Source organism: Ovis aries, chromosome 7, assembly GCF_016772045.2.
Source record: "Ovis aries strain OAR_USU_Benz2616 breed Rambouillet chromosome 7, ARS-UI_Ramb_v3.0, whole genome shotgun sequence".
NCBI lineage: Eukaryota > Metazoa > Chordata > Mammalia > Artiodactyla > Bovidae > Ovis > Ovis aries.
Genome location: NC_056060.1, coordinates 23,572,509 through 23,584,619, shown reverse-complemented (window position 1 = coordinate 23,584,619; position 12,111 = coordinate 23,572,509). Strand labels below are relative to the sequence as shown.

The following is a 12,111-nucleotide window of genomic DNA, read 5'->3' as shown; positions in this document are numbered from 1 at the left end:
AGGAGGTCCAACCAGTCCATCCTAAAGGAGATCAGTCCTGGGTGTCCTTGGAAGGACTCATGCTAAAGCTGAAACTCTGATATTTTGGCCACCTCATGCAAAGAGTTGGCTCATTGGAAAAGACCCTGATGCTGGGAGGGATTGAGGGCAGGAGGAGAAGGGGACAACAGAAGATGAGATGGCTGGATGGCATCACCGACTTGATGGACATGAGTTTGAGTGAACTCTGGGAGTTGGTGATGGACAGGGAGGCCTGGCGTGTTGTGATTCATGGGGTCGCAAAGAGTCGAACATGACTGAGTGACTGAACTGAACTGAACTGAACTGAATGGTGTTGAACACATTTTCCTAAGCTTAATCGCCATTTGGGTGATTTCTTTGAGAAATATTGCTTTGCTTATGTATTTTTAGGTTGTAGATTATTTTTTTATCATTTTAAAATGTATAGGCATGTTTGTTATTCTGTATTCAAGTTGCTTATCAGATACGTGCATGCATACGAGCTCAGTCCATTTCAGTCATATCCTACTCTTTGCCATGCTATGAACTGTAGCCTGCCAGGCTTCTGCGTCCAGGGGCATTCTCCAGGCAAGAACACTGGAGTGGGTTGCCATGCCCTCCTCCAGGGTATCTTCCCAAGACAGGGTTGAACCCATGTCTCCTGCATCTCCTGAATTTCAGGCAGATTCTTTACCTACTAAACTACCTGGGAAGCCCTTATCAGATATACATAACACAGATGTTTTAACCCAGTCTATAACTTGTGTTTTCATTCTCTAGGTGGTGTGTTTGGGGAACAGATATATTTAATTTTGAAAGAGTGAAATTTAATATTTTTCCTTTTCTGATTGGTTTTGTATGTGTGCTTTTGAAGGAATCTAAGCTGTCAAACTTATAAAGAAATTCTCTTGTAGTTTTAAGAAGTTTTATAGTTTCATTGATCACATTTAGATCTTGTATCCATCTAGAGTTAATTTTTTTATGTTATGAGGAAGGAGTCAAGGTACTTTCAAAAGATGCAAATGGCCAGTTGCCAGAAATGCAATTAAAACCACAATAAGATATCACTACGAGCACATTCTAGTGTTTGTGTGGTAGCAGCACAAGTGGGGGCTTCCCAGGTGGCTGAGACAGTAAAGAGTCCGCCTGCAATGTAGGAGAACTGGGTTCAACCCCCGGGTCAGGAAGATCCCTTGGAAAAGGGGATGGAAACCCACTCCAGTATTCTTGCCTGGAGAATCACATGGACAGAGGAGGCTGACGAGCTACAGTTCATAGCATCACAAAGAATCAGACATGACTAGCTGTTATCCCAGAAAGACCATCTTTTTCCCCATAGAACTGCATAGACCCCTTTGGAGAAAATCAATTGGTGATATATACATATGGACCTATTTTTTGATTTGATCCTGCTTACTCATCTTTATTTTATTCTCTTTCCAACAGAACATTCTGTCCTAATTACTGGGGCTTCATATACATTTTGACATCTGGAAATGCAATTCAAACTTTCTTCTTTTTCAAGGTTTATTTTAGGTCTTTGAATTTCCACCAAACATAGAATTAGCTTCTCAACGTGTACCAAAAATCATTGCTAGTAGTTAGGCTGGGCTTGTGTTGAATTTATGGATTCATTTGGGACAATTTACATCTTGACATATGGAGTCTTATGTTATTCCCTTTTATGTAGATACTGTCTATTTTTTTTTTTTTTTGGTAGAGGACTGACTGTATGCTGCTGCTGCTAAGTCGCTTCAGTCGTGTCCGACTCTGTGTGACCCCATAGATGGCAGCCCACCAGGCTCCCCCGTCCCTGGGATTCTCCAGGCAAGAACACTGGAGTGGGTTGTCATTTCCTTCTCCAATGCATGAAAGTGAAAAGTGAAGTTACTCAGTCATGTCCAAATCTTAGCAACACCACAGACTGCAGCCCATTAGGCTCCTCCATCTATGGGATTTTCCAGGCAAGAGTACTGGAGTGGGGTGCCATTGCCTTCTCCAAAAGGACTGTGTGCTGCTGCTGCTGCTGCTGCTAAGTCACTTCAGTCGTGTCTGACTCTGTGCGACCCCATAGATGGCAGCCCACCAGGCTCCCCCATCCCTGAAATTCTCCAGGCAAGAACACTGGAGTGGGTTGCCATTTCCTTCTCCAATGCAAGAAAGTGAAAAGTCAAAGTGAAGTCGCTCAGTCGTGTCTGACCCTCAGCGACCCCATGGACTGCAGCCTACCAGGCTCCTCCGTCCATGGGATTTTCCAGGCAAGAGTACTGGAGTGGGGTGCCAGACGGTATACCTTGTGTTAAATTAATTCCCATGTATTTAATAAATGAAATTTAAATTTCACTTTATAATGATTTCATTAGTATCTAGAAATAAAATTTATATTTGTGTTTAGTGACTGTATCGGAGAAGACAACAAAAGATTATATTATAGTGCTCTAGTGCTCAGTTGTGTCTAACTTTTTGAGACCCCATGAACTGCTGTAGACTGCCAGGCTGCTCTGTCCATGGCATTGCTCAGGCAAGAATACTGGAGTGCATTGCCACTTCCTCCTCCAGGGGATCTTCCCGACTCAGAGGCTAAACCTGCATCTCCTGCATCTTCTCCATTGGCAGGCAGACTCTACCACTGAGCCATGCTGCTGCTGCTGCTGCTGCTGCTGCTGCTGCTGCTGCTGCTGCTGCTGCTGCGTCGCTTCAGTTGTGTCCAACTCTGTGTGACCCCATAGACGGCAGCCCACCAGGCTCCTCTGTCCCTGGGATTCTCCAGGCAAGAACACTGGAGTGGGGTGCCATTGCCTTCTCCGACCATTGAGCCATACCAGTGGACTTTTGGCCTGGGTTTAGTTCCGCAGTTCATTTACTCAGTCACTGGAGAGGGCTGCTCTAACTGAAAACAGCTGTCTTTTCTGGGAGAAGGAAAGGGAAACGTGTTTTCCATTGATGTGCCGAAGAAAAAGGAAAAATGACATAGTTCCATTCTCTCTCTCTCTTCTTTGAATGTTTAAATATTCGTTTTCATGTTAAAAAGAACAAGTCACCCTGTGGTTAGAATACCTTTATGCTGAACTACAAAATCACTTTTATTTCTGAAAGAGTTCCAGAAAAAAAAAAAAAAGAAAGAAAGAAAAAGTAAGGAAGAGTAAGATCAAAATGTTCTGGTAGATTCCATCCACAGTCCCAACAGAAGCCATTCCCTCTAAAGGCTGCATCTCTAAATCAGGGCATTTCAAGATATTAGGTTCTGCTGTTTCCCACCATCAATTTAGACATTGCTGAGCAGGCTGTCTCTACATTTAAAAGCTACGGCTTTGCATGCTTTTATTTGAAATAGTATTTATTCCAACACACCTTTCAGTGTTTTAGTATATTTCCTATATTACATACAAAAAATATCTGCTATCCATATTTGAGCATAACTTTTCCACCACCCATACTGTTTCTTTACATAACAGGTGACACGTGATATATTACACATAATACAGTTTTGAGGGAGGAGATGGTTGTTGGGTTTATAGACCACCTGTCTTGCCATTTGCAGAGAGTAGAATGGAGAACTGAGGCTGTTTTTGAGTTGATGAGAGTAGAAAGGTGATGAAGGAAGGATTCAGATGGAACCACTCTCTGTGGTCAATGGAGTTGGAATGAGTGATCTTCCCTGACAGAGACTTTACCATGGTCCCAACATACCAACACTGGGAAGATGTTATTCTCTTTTGACAGCTTGTACTTTATAATCCCTGGCTGAGTGTCTGTGGTCAAGGACTCTGGGCATCTTAACCCAACAACCTAAGCCCTTTCCATGTACCTTCCTGAACACTACTTTCTCTGTTTCCCTCCTCTGATTATCTTTTCCCTTCCCTATTACTTATGCTTTTATCCCTTCCCCTGACTTTTTCTACCACTTATGTCCACCCTACACTCCACCCCAATTTTGTTTGCATTCTTTCCTGTCTTTTCTCTCTGCTTCAGCATCCTTGGTGCACAGCACCTACAAGCAAGAGCATAGAGAACATGAGGATTAAAATCGCTCTTCAAGAAGAATGAGGTGAACACCATCTGAGTCATCAGTTACTATGTCAAGAACAGATGCATTGAGAAATGTTTACCTAGATGGTGGTAGACACATGCTTCCAAGGACCTTTACAGGAGCCCAGAACTCCAGGTTGTACAGCTTTAGTCTCAGCATTATTAATATTTTCTGTCCTCCAGAGAACATCACTGCCTGCTCTGGAGTTTCACATACATTTTCTGGAATGTGGATGGAAATTTTCATCTCCTTACAACACAGAGCTTAGTACAGTTTTCTGGTATTAATTAATGTTTTCCATAAGCTTCATAGAACACCAGCCAATTTCTTTAAAGAACCAAATGATAAAACAATGGCTCTGGATAGACATATCATTGTGATTGGTGTTCCTTTTACAGAGCCAGACTTTAAACGTCACAGAGGGTGTCAAGGAGCTGCTTGATCATTGGCTGACAGATCCTGACAAGAACACACTGATGCCTGCTCTGGTTCCAAGTCTCCACCAGCAGCAGTTCTTTCTGTTTTGTGGAAACAAGCCTAGGAGCAGATGCAAGTCTGAGCTCTGAGCCCATGACCCTGGTTTGTCCTTGAAGTATGAGGCTGGTGACTCTAGTGACCGTGTTTCTGACCTTGGGTAAGTGTTCTTTGTCTGCAAGGGATGACTTGAGGTCAAAGGGCCATGAAGTGTTATTTGCTCTCCACTCTCCCTGAGCTCTATTTAACATTGTAACGATGGAATTGAGAACCGATCTATGCATTTGCTAGGGAGCACAAACTCCTACATGACAGGTTAAATTGTAGCCACGATCCCAGAAGAGCACTTAGCAGTAACCAGTTTGTAAGAAATCCCTGGGTTTACTGAGCAAAGGACCCATGAGATAAAGGCTATAGAGTCTCAGATTCTTGCCATGTGTCTTTGGTCTCTATATAAACATCAGTGATATTTTGCAGGACATAGATAAAAACACTGGGATGGGGGTAGGTCCAGACAGTTATGGGAATGTTGTACGCTTGATCCACAGAATTACACTGATTTGTGGTCAGGGGCTAATTTTATTTTCTTCACCCTTTAGGGACTATGATTGATACTAAGACAACCCAGCCCAGCTCCGTGGATTGTGCTGAAGGAGAAAATGTAAATCTGCCTTGTAACCACTCTACCATTGGTGGAGATGAATATATACATTGGTATCGGCAAAATCCCAATCAGAGTCCACAGTATGTCATTCATGGCTTTCGAGGCACAGTGAACAGCAGCATGGCCTCTCTGACCATAGCTTCAGACAGAAAGTCCAGCACCTTGGTCCTGCCCCAGGTCACCCTGAGAGACGCCGCTGTGTACTACTGCGCCCTGAGAGAGGCACACTGGGACAGACGGGGCTGCACCTGTGCAGCATCTCTGGTGGGAAGAAGAGGGGACACAGCGGGGAGAGCAGTCACGAGAGCAAATGTAGAGTCATCTAGAAGGAGAGTCAGAGAGCAGTAAGAGATGAGGAAAATGAAGGGAAGGAGAAGGGAGGAAGGTGGATAAAGAAAAGAAGAGAAAGAGGACAAGGAAGAAGCAGCTAGTTTACTGATGTAGCTGAGAAGAATTTTGAGGAACGTCAGAATCATAATTTTAGCATAGTAGTAAAGAGGTGTTAATAACTTGTTATGGCTCCTCCTCATGTCAATAAAATGTTGGTTTTAGTGTGCTAGTCCCAACATAAGAAGTGGGAAACATACAAATAATTCTCCTTGTACCAAAGGCTTCTTTCCTTTGGATCCAGGGCCAAGTCTGGACTCGGATGTGTTATAGTTGTTCCACCTACCAGAAACAAACTACTCTTTCTCTGAGAAAAATCTGAAATGTTATTGTTGCTAGTCTAGGACATTCATATTTCCCATGAAGAAGTTTTTTGAAAGAAACAAAAATTAAGTGAATAATAATTTTGCACTTTCTAGGCAAGTCCAGAAACCCTGCTTCTATAAAGAATTTTCATCATTTTTGATAGTCCCTAAGCAGCACATGGGGCTTCCCCTTTGGCTCAGCAGTAAAGAACCTGCCTGCTGCAGAAGCTGCAGGAGAGAGACAAGGGTTCGATCCCAGGGTTGGGAAGATTCCCTGGAGGAGGGCACGGCAACCCACTCCGGTGTTCTTGCCTGGGGAATCCCATGGACACAAGAGCCTGGCAGACTACAGACCCTAGAGTTGCAAAGAGTTGGACATGACTGAAGAGACTTACAATGTAGGTATGCAAGTACCACGTGGGGCTTACCCTGGTGGCTCAGTGGTAAAGAATCTGCCTGCCAATGAAGGGGACACAGATTCAACCCCAGGCTGGAGAACTAAGATCCCACATGCCTTGGAGAAATTAGGCTTACGTGTTGCTACTACTGAAGCATCCTTGAACTGTCCATCTGAATGTTAGTGTCTGCAGATCACTTCACTTTCACTGCAGTGAAAATATATAGGTCCTCATCTTCCATCCCTTTTATCCCTAAATCTACTGACAGAGAATTGATATTATTTACAGAGTCTGAGATAAGAGCACAAACTAAAATTATCTTCATATGGTTTCAAAAATACTTATTTTTCTCTAATATAGCTTACTAAAATTAACAAGCAGAATACAAAACTAGTAATCAACAGTTTAAAAAATGTATTTACAATAGAAATTTTATTTAAAATAATTTATTTTAAAATTAAAAATATAGATGTTTTAATAAAAATAAAACTATTACAATTCAATTTTCAATCCCCAGCTCGTGGTTAAGATAACTAATATTGCTCTTTATGCAGCCCTAGTCTAAAATAAATATGTATAACTTTTAAAGTAATCAGTACCATTTTTACAGAATCCATATATATGCATTAATATGTGATATTTGTTTTTCTCTTTCTGACTTACTTCACTTTGTTTAACAGGCTCTAGTTTCATCCACCTCTCTAGAACTGTCTCAGATGTGTTTTTATATGGCCGAGTACTATTCCATTGTATATAGGTACCACAACTTCTTTATCTGTTCATCTGTTGATGGACCCTATTTGCAGGAAAAAATAGAGATGCAGACATAGAGAACAGACTTTGGCCACAGTAGGGGAAGGAGAGGGTGGGATTAATTGAGAATAGCATTGAAACATACATTACAATATGCAAAAGAGGTAGCTAGTGGGAAGTTGCTGTATGATGCAGGGAGCTCAACACGGAGCTCTGTGACAACCTAGAGGGGTGGGGGGAAGTTTCAAAGGGAGGGGACATACGTATACTTCTGGCTGATTCACATCATTGTATGGCAGAAGCCAACACAACATTGCAAAGCAATTATCCTTGAATTAAAAATGTTAAAAAATAAATTAAAAAATACCGTTTAGTACAGCAAAGTGTTCCAGCTAATAGGAGCAACTTCTGATACTGTGCTGATTCATGAGCACCCTTTAGAACCACAGGTGAGAGCATTAGAGAAGCAAAAGCTGCACCCTCAGCACTTCTGGGAAAAAGCATTTCATTATGGAAGAATCTACCATCCATGCCGTGTGAGAGGAAGATGGGCCTATACAGTTAATTCCTGCTTTCTTTTCCCTAAAATTCCCCCCAATTCCAAATCAGAGTCTGCCTTCTCCTAAATGTTCTCAGAAAGTATCCCTTAAGTCATATAATAATGATCTTTCTATTTCCCACTCTCCCGCTGGCCAGCACGTTCTGAGTGGGTTGCGGTGGGGGTGGGGCGTCCTGTCAGTGTCCCCTGAGCAGGATTTGCTGGGTGAGCTGATTGGCTGCGGGAGCAGGAACGACTTAGGATACTCCCTCCCTCAGGCTTTAGTTTAGTGTCTTGCAGTGAAAATGTCCCAATAAGAGGAAGAATCATGAAGAGGCTAGCAGGCGCTGTGCTGGGGCTTTTGTTTGCCCAGGTTTGCTGTGAGTTGGGGCTGCCCCACAGGGGACCTGAAGGAATGAGACGCTGCTCTATTGTTGAGAGAGGGAGAGGAGCTGACAAGTCCTGCAGACTTTTTATCCTTCTCATCATCTATGGGGATGGGGAGGGCACTTTCAGGGTTTAGTAGGAGTTACAGTGACCCTCACCAGTGACTGTTTCTCTTTCCTCAACAGGTGTGCGAGGGGTGGATGTGGAGCAGAGTCCCCCAGCTCTGAGTCTCCAGGAGGGAGCCAGCTACACGCTTCAGTGTAATTTTTCCACTTCCCAACAGAGTGTGAACTGGTATCTTCAGAACTCTGGGGCCCACCTCATACAGCTGTTTTACATTCCTTCAGGGACAAAGCAGGATGGAAGATTAAAGGCCACCACAGTCCCTGCAGGGCGCCACAGCTCACTGAACATTTCCTCTTCACAGACCACAGACTCGGGCACTTACTTCTGTGCTGCGCAGCACAGCGCTCCCCAGGCACCTGCAGCCTGTACTCAAACCTGCAGCTGAGGCTCCAGCCACACCCTGCTGTGTAGATGAAACACATACATACAAACACACACGCATCAGCGTGTGCATAACAATCTTAACATATTTAATAAAACTGAAATATACAGAATTTATTCTTTGACCAAGATGGAAATGATATAGAAAATCAAGTGCAAAGAGATGTCTCTAGAAACTCCAAAATATTTGGGTTACATGCACTAACTTTAAAATAACTCTAGGTTAAAGAAACAATTACAATGGTTAGTAGAAAATATTTTGAAAGTAAATATTGTGAGAGCACATTATATAAATATGCATGAGATGGAGCTCAAATAATACATAGAAGGAAATTTATCTTTTTAAGTACTTATATTACTAAAGAAAGATGTTGAAAACTGTTATGAAGACTCAGCAAAAAATGATAGAAGAGCAAATTAAACCCAACCTAAAATGAAAGATGTAATAATGAAATGTTTAATTGGTGAAATATAAATAAAACTACGGCGATAACCATGAAATACAAATTTAATTTTGTTTAATGATTAATAAAATTGATATATTCCTAGGTATAATTATCAAGGAAAAAGAAAACAGACAAATTATTAATATAAATATAAGTAATAAAAAGAGAACCCTTCTACAAGCTCTGTAATGTTATAAATATAATGAAAGAATATCATCAACAAGTTTATGTCCCTGAGTAAATGTATAGAAGTAGATCCACACAGGAAAACTTATTTTTTGACAAATGCAAAGACAGTTCAATAGAGGTAACAACATAGTCTTATGAGCAAATGAGGTTGGAATGATTGCATATTCTTGGGAAATAATTGAAAATTGAACTAAATATCACATCTTGTACAAAAAATTGTGTACAGTCTCAAAATGAACTATACATCCAACTATAACATGTAATATTAAATCTTTTAGGAAAAATATAAGAGAATATCTTCATGATCTAGGGTTAGAAAAAAAGATTTTTGACATGACACCAAAAACACAATCCCTACCATATGAATAACTTAGATTTCATCAAAATTAAAAATGTTTGCTCTGTGAAAGACACTATTAAGAGAAGGAAAAAGATAAACCACAGAATGGCAGGAAATATTTGCAAAATACATTTTCATCAAAAAACTATTTAGAATACAGTGAACTGTTCTAAACTCAGCAGGAAGAAACAAACAATCCAGTTGAAACCTGGACAAAAGATTCAGACACTTTACTAAAGAGCTATGTGGTAAGGAAATGAACATATAGAGAGATGATCAGTGTTGTTAGTAGTTAAGGAAGTACAAATTAAGCCACAAAGAAATACCACTTCACATCTATCCTTAAGGCTAAAATTAAAAATACTGACGATACCAAATTCTGGCAAATATGCAGAGAAATTGGATCACTCATACATTGCTGGTGGATGAATGGTCCAGTCATTCTGGAAAACAGTCCCAAGTCCAAGTTTGCATAAGCTTAAATACTCATGTTACAACTCAGCAAAGCACACTCCTGGGTATTTATGTTTGAAAAATGTACATTCACACAAAAACATGTACCTGAATATTCTTGGCAACTATATCTGTGGTCACCCAAAACTGGAAATCAGCCAGGTATCTTTCACTGGGTAAATGCAAGTGTAATACATCTGTACAATGACATCTTATTTACAGATTTTTCTCAACTTTCAATAGAGCTGTGTCTCAATAAACCATTTTCAACTGAGAATATCATAGATGGCAAATGCATTTAATATACCTGACCCAGCCTCCCTTAAAGGTGCTCAACATTTACGTTAGCCTACAGATGAGAGAAATCATCTAACACTAAGCCTATTTTATACAACAGTGTTGAAAATCTCATGTAATTTATCGAGTACTGTACTGCAAGTGGGGCTTCCCAGGTGATGCTAGTGGTGAAGAACCTGCCTGCCAATGAGGGAGACATATAAGACACAGGTTCAATCCCTGGATGGGGAAGAGTCCCTGGAGGAGGAAACGGCAGCCCACTCCAGTATTCTTGCCTAGAGAATTCCAGGGGCAGAGGAGCCCGGTGGGCTACAGTCCAGAGTGTCACAAAGAGTCGGACACAACAGCAGCGACTTAGCACACACACACTGAAAGTGAAAACCAGGGTGGCTGTGTGAGTACAGAATGAATGCAAGTGTGTCGGTTGTTTACCCTCATGATCTCAGGGCTGGCCAGGAGCTCAGCTCAGTGCTGCTGCCCAGAATCACCAGGGAATATTACGCCACATGTTGCTAGGATGGGAAAAGATCAAATTTTAAAATTCCAAGTATGGTTTCTACTGAATGTGTATCTCTTTCTTACCACTGGAAAATCAAAAAACCTAAATCAATATCATAAGTTGGTGACAGTTTATAGCGAAAAGAAACAGACTACTGATACATTTAGTAGCCTAGATGGGCCTTCCTAGGTGGATCAGTGGTAAAGAATCTGCCTGAAATGCAGAAGACCTGGGTTTTATCCCCAGGTTGGGAAGATTCCCTGGAGAAGGAAATGGCAACTCGGTCCAGTATTTTTGCCTGGGAAATTCCATGGACAAAGAAGCCTGACAGGCTACAGTATATGGGGCATAAAAGAGTCAGACAGGACTTAATGACTAAACAAATATAGCCTAGATGGATCTCAGGATGCTATGCTGAATGAAAAAAAAGTCAATCTCAGAGGCGACATGGTGTATAATTACACTTATTGGATTATTATGATTATATATCTAGTATGATTCTACTATACAACATTATCACAAGGACAAAATACATAGGTGAAAAGGGGATCAGTAGTTACTGGGGTTATAAAGAATTGCAGGGATCGGGAGGGTAAGAGGGTTTCTCTAGAGAAATGGAACAATTCTGTGTCATGATTTTAGTGGTGGTACAGAACCTTTATATGGGATAAAACTTCACAGAGCTTCATATCAAAACCAAAGAGCACAGATGTATAGAACAGTCTTTTGGACTCTGTGGGAGAGGGAGAGGGTGGTATGATTTGGGAGAATGGCATTGAAACATGTATAATATCATATAAGAAACGAATCGCCAGTCCAGGTTCAATGCAAGATACAGGATGCTTGGGGCTGGGGCACTGGGGTGACCCAGAGGGGTGGTACGGGGATGGAGGTGGGAGGGGGATTCAGGATGGGGAACACGTGTACACCCGTGGCAGATTCACGTTGATGTATGGTAAAACCAATACGATATTGTAAAGTAATTAGCCTCCAATTAAAATAAATAAATTTAAATTAAAAAAAAAAACAAAGAGCACATATAAAAACTGATGTGTAATATTATGGTCTGTATTTTGATTAAAATTTTATCAGTATCAGTTTCCTAATATATATGTAATGATTATATTAGTATATATCTATATTTTATGATTTCGTGCTGCTGAACAGGCTGCTATGGTCATTCATGATCTCCTCTGCTTAGTTACAAATAATTTCAAGCCCAGACATTCATTACCTGTCAGCACTCAGAAGTGAAATGGGACAGAAGAGTAGATGTCTCAGATAAACACAACATTTCCTTTCTGCTTCACTCATTCATGAGTTATTTTGATTCTAAATGACTTGAACTGGCACTGTTTTAGAACTTGTCTATATTTTCTTTTCTGCTTGTCTATTTGCTTCTGGATCTTTTATATTAATTCATCTATTACAGCAATGAAACCAA

At 41.0% G+C, this 12,111-nt stretch overlaps 2 gene segments (V, D, J or C); both read left to right on the top strand.

Annotated features, from left to right (window-relative positions):
- Window positions 1–4,523: 4,523 nt before the first annotated feature.
- Window positions 4,524–5,659, top strand: LOC101114178 (T cell receptor alpha variable 26-1-like). The segment is given in 2 exon segments: window positions 4,524–4,664; window positions 5,104–5,659. Coding segments are annotated over 2 exon segments (453 nt in total).
- Window positions 5,660–7,832: 2,173 nt separating this feature from the next.
- LOC114108683 (T cell receptor alpha variable 22-like) lies at window positions 7,833–8,950 on the top strand. The segment is given in 2 exon segments: window positions 7,833–7,929; window positions 8,122–8,950. Coding segments are annotated over 2 exon segments (378 nt in total).
- The last annotated feature ends 3,161 nt before the right edge of the window (window positions 8,951–12,111 follow it).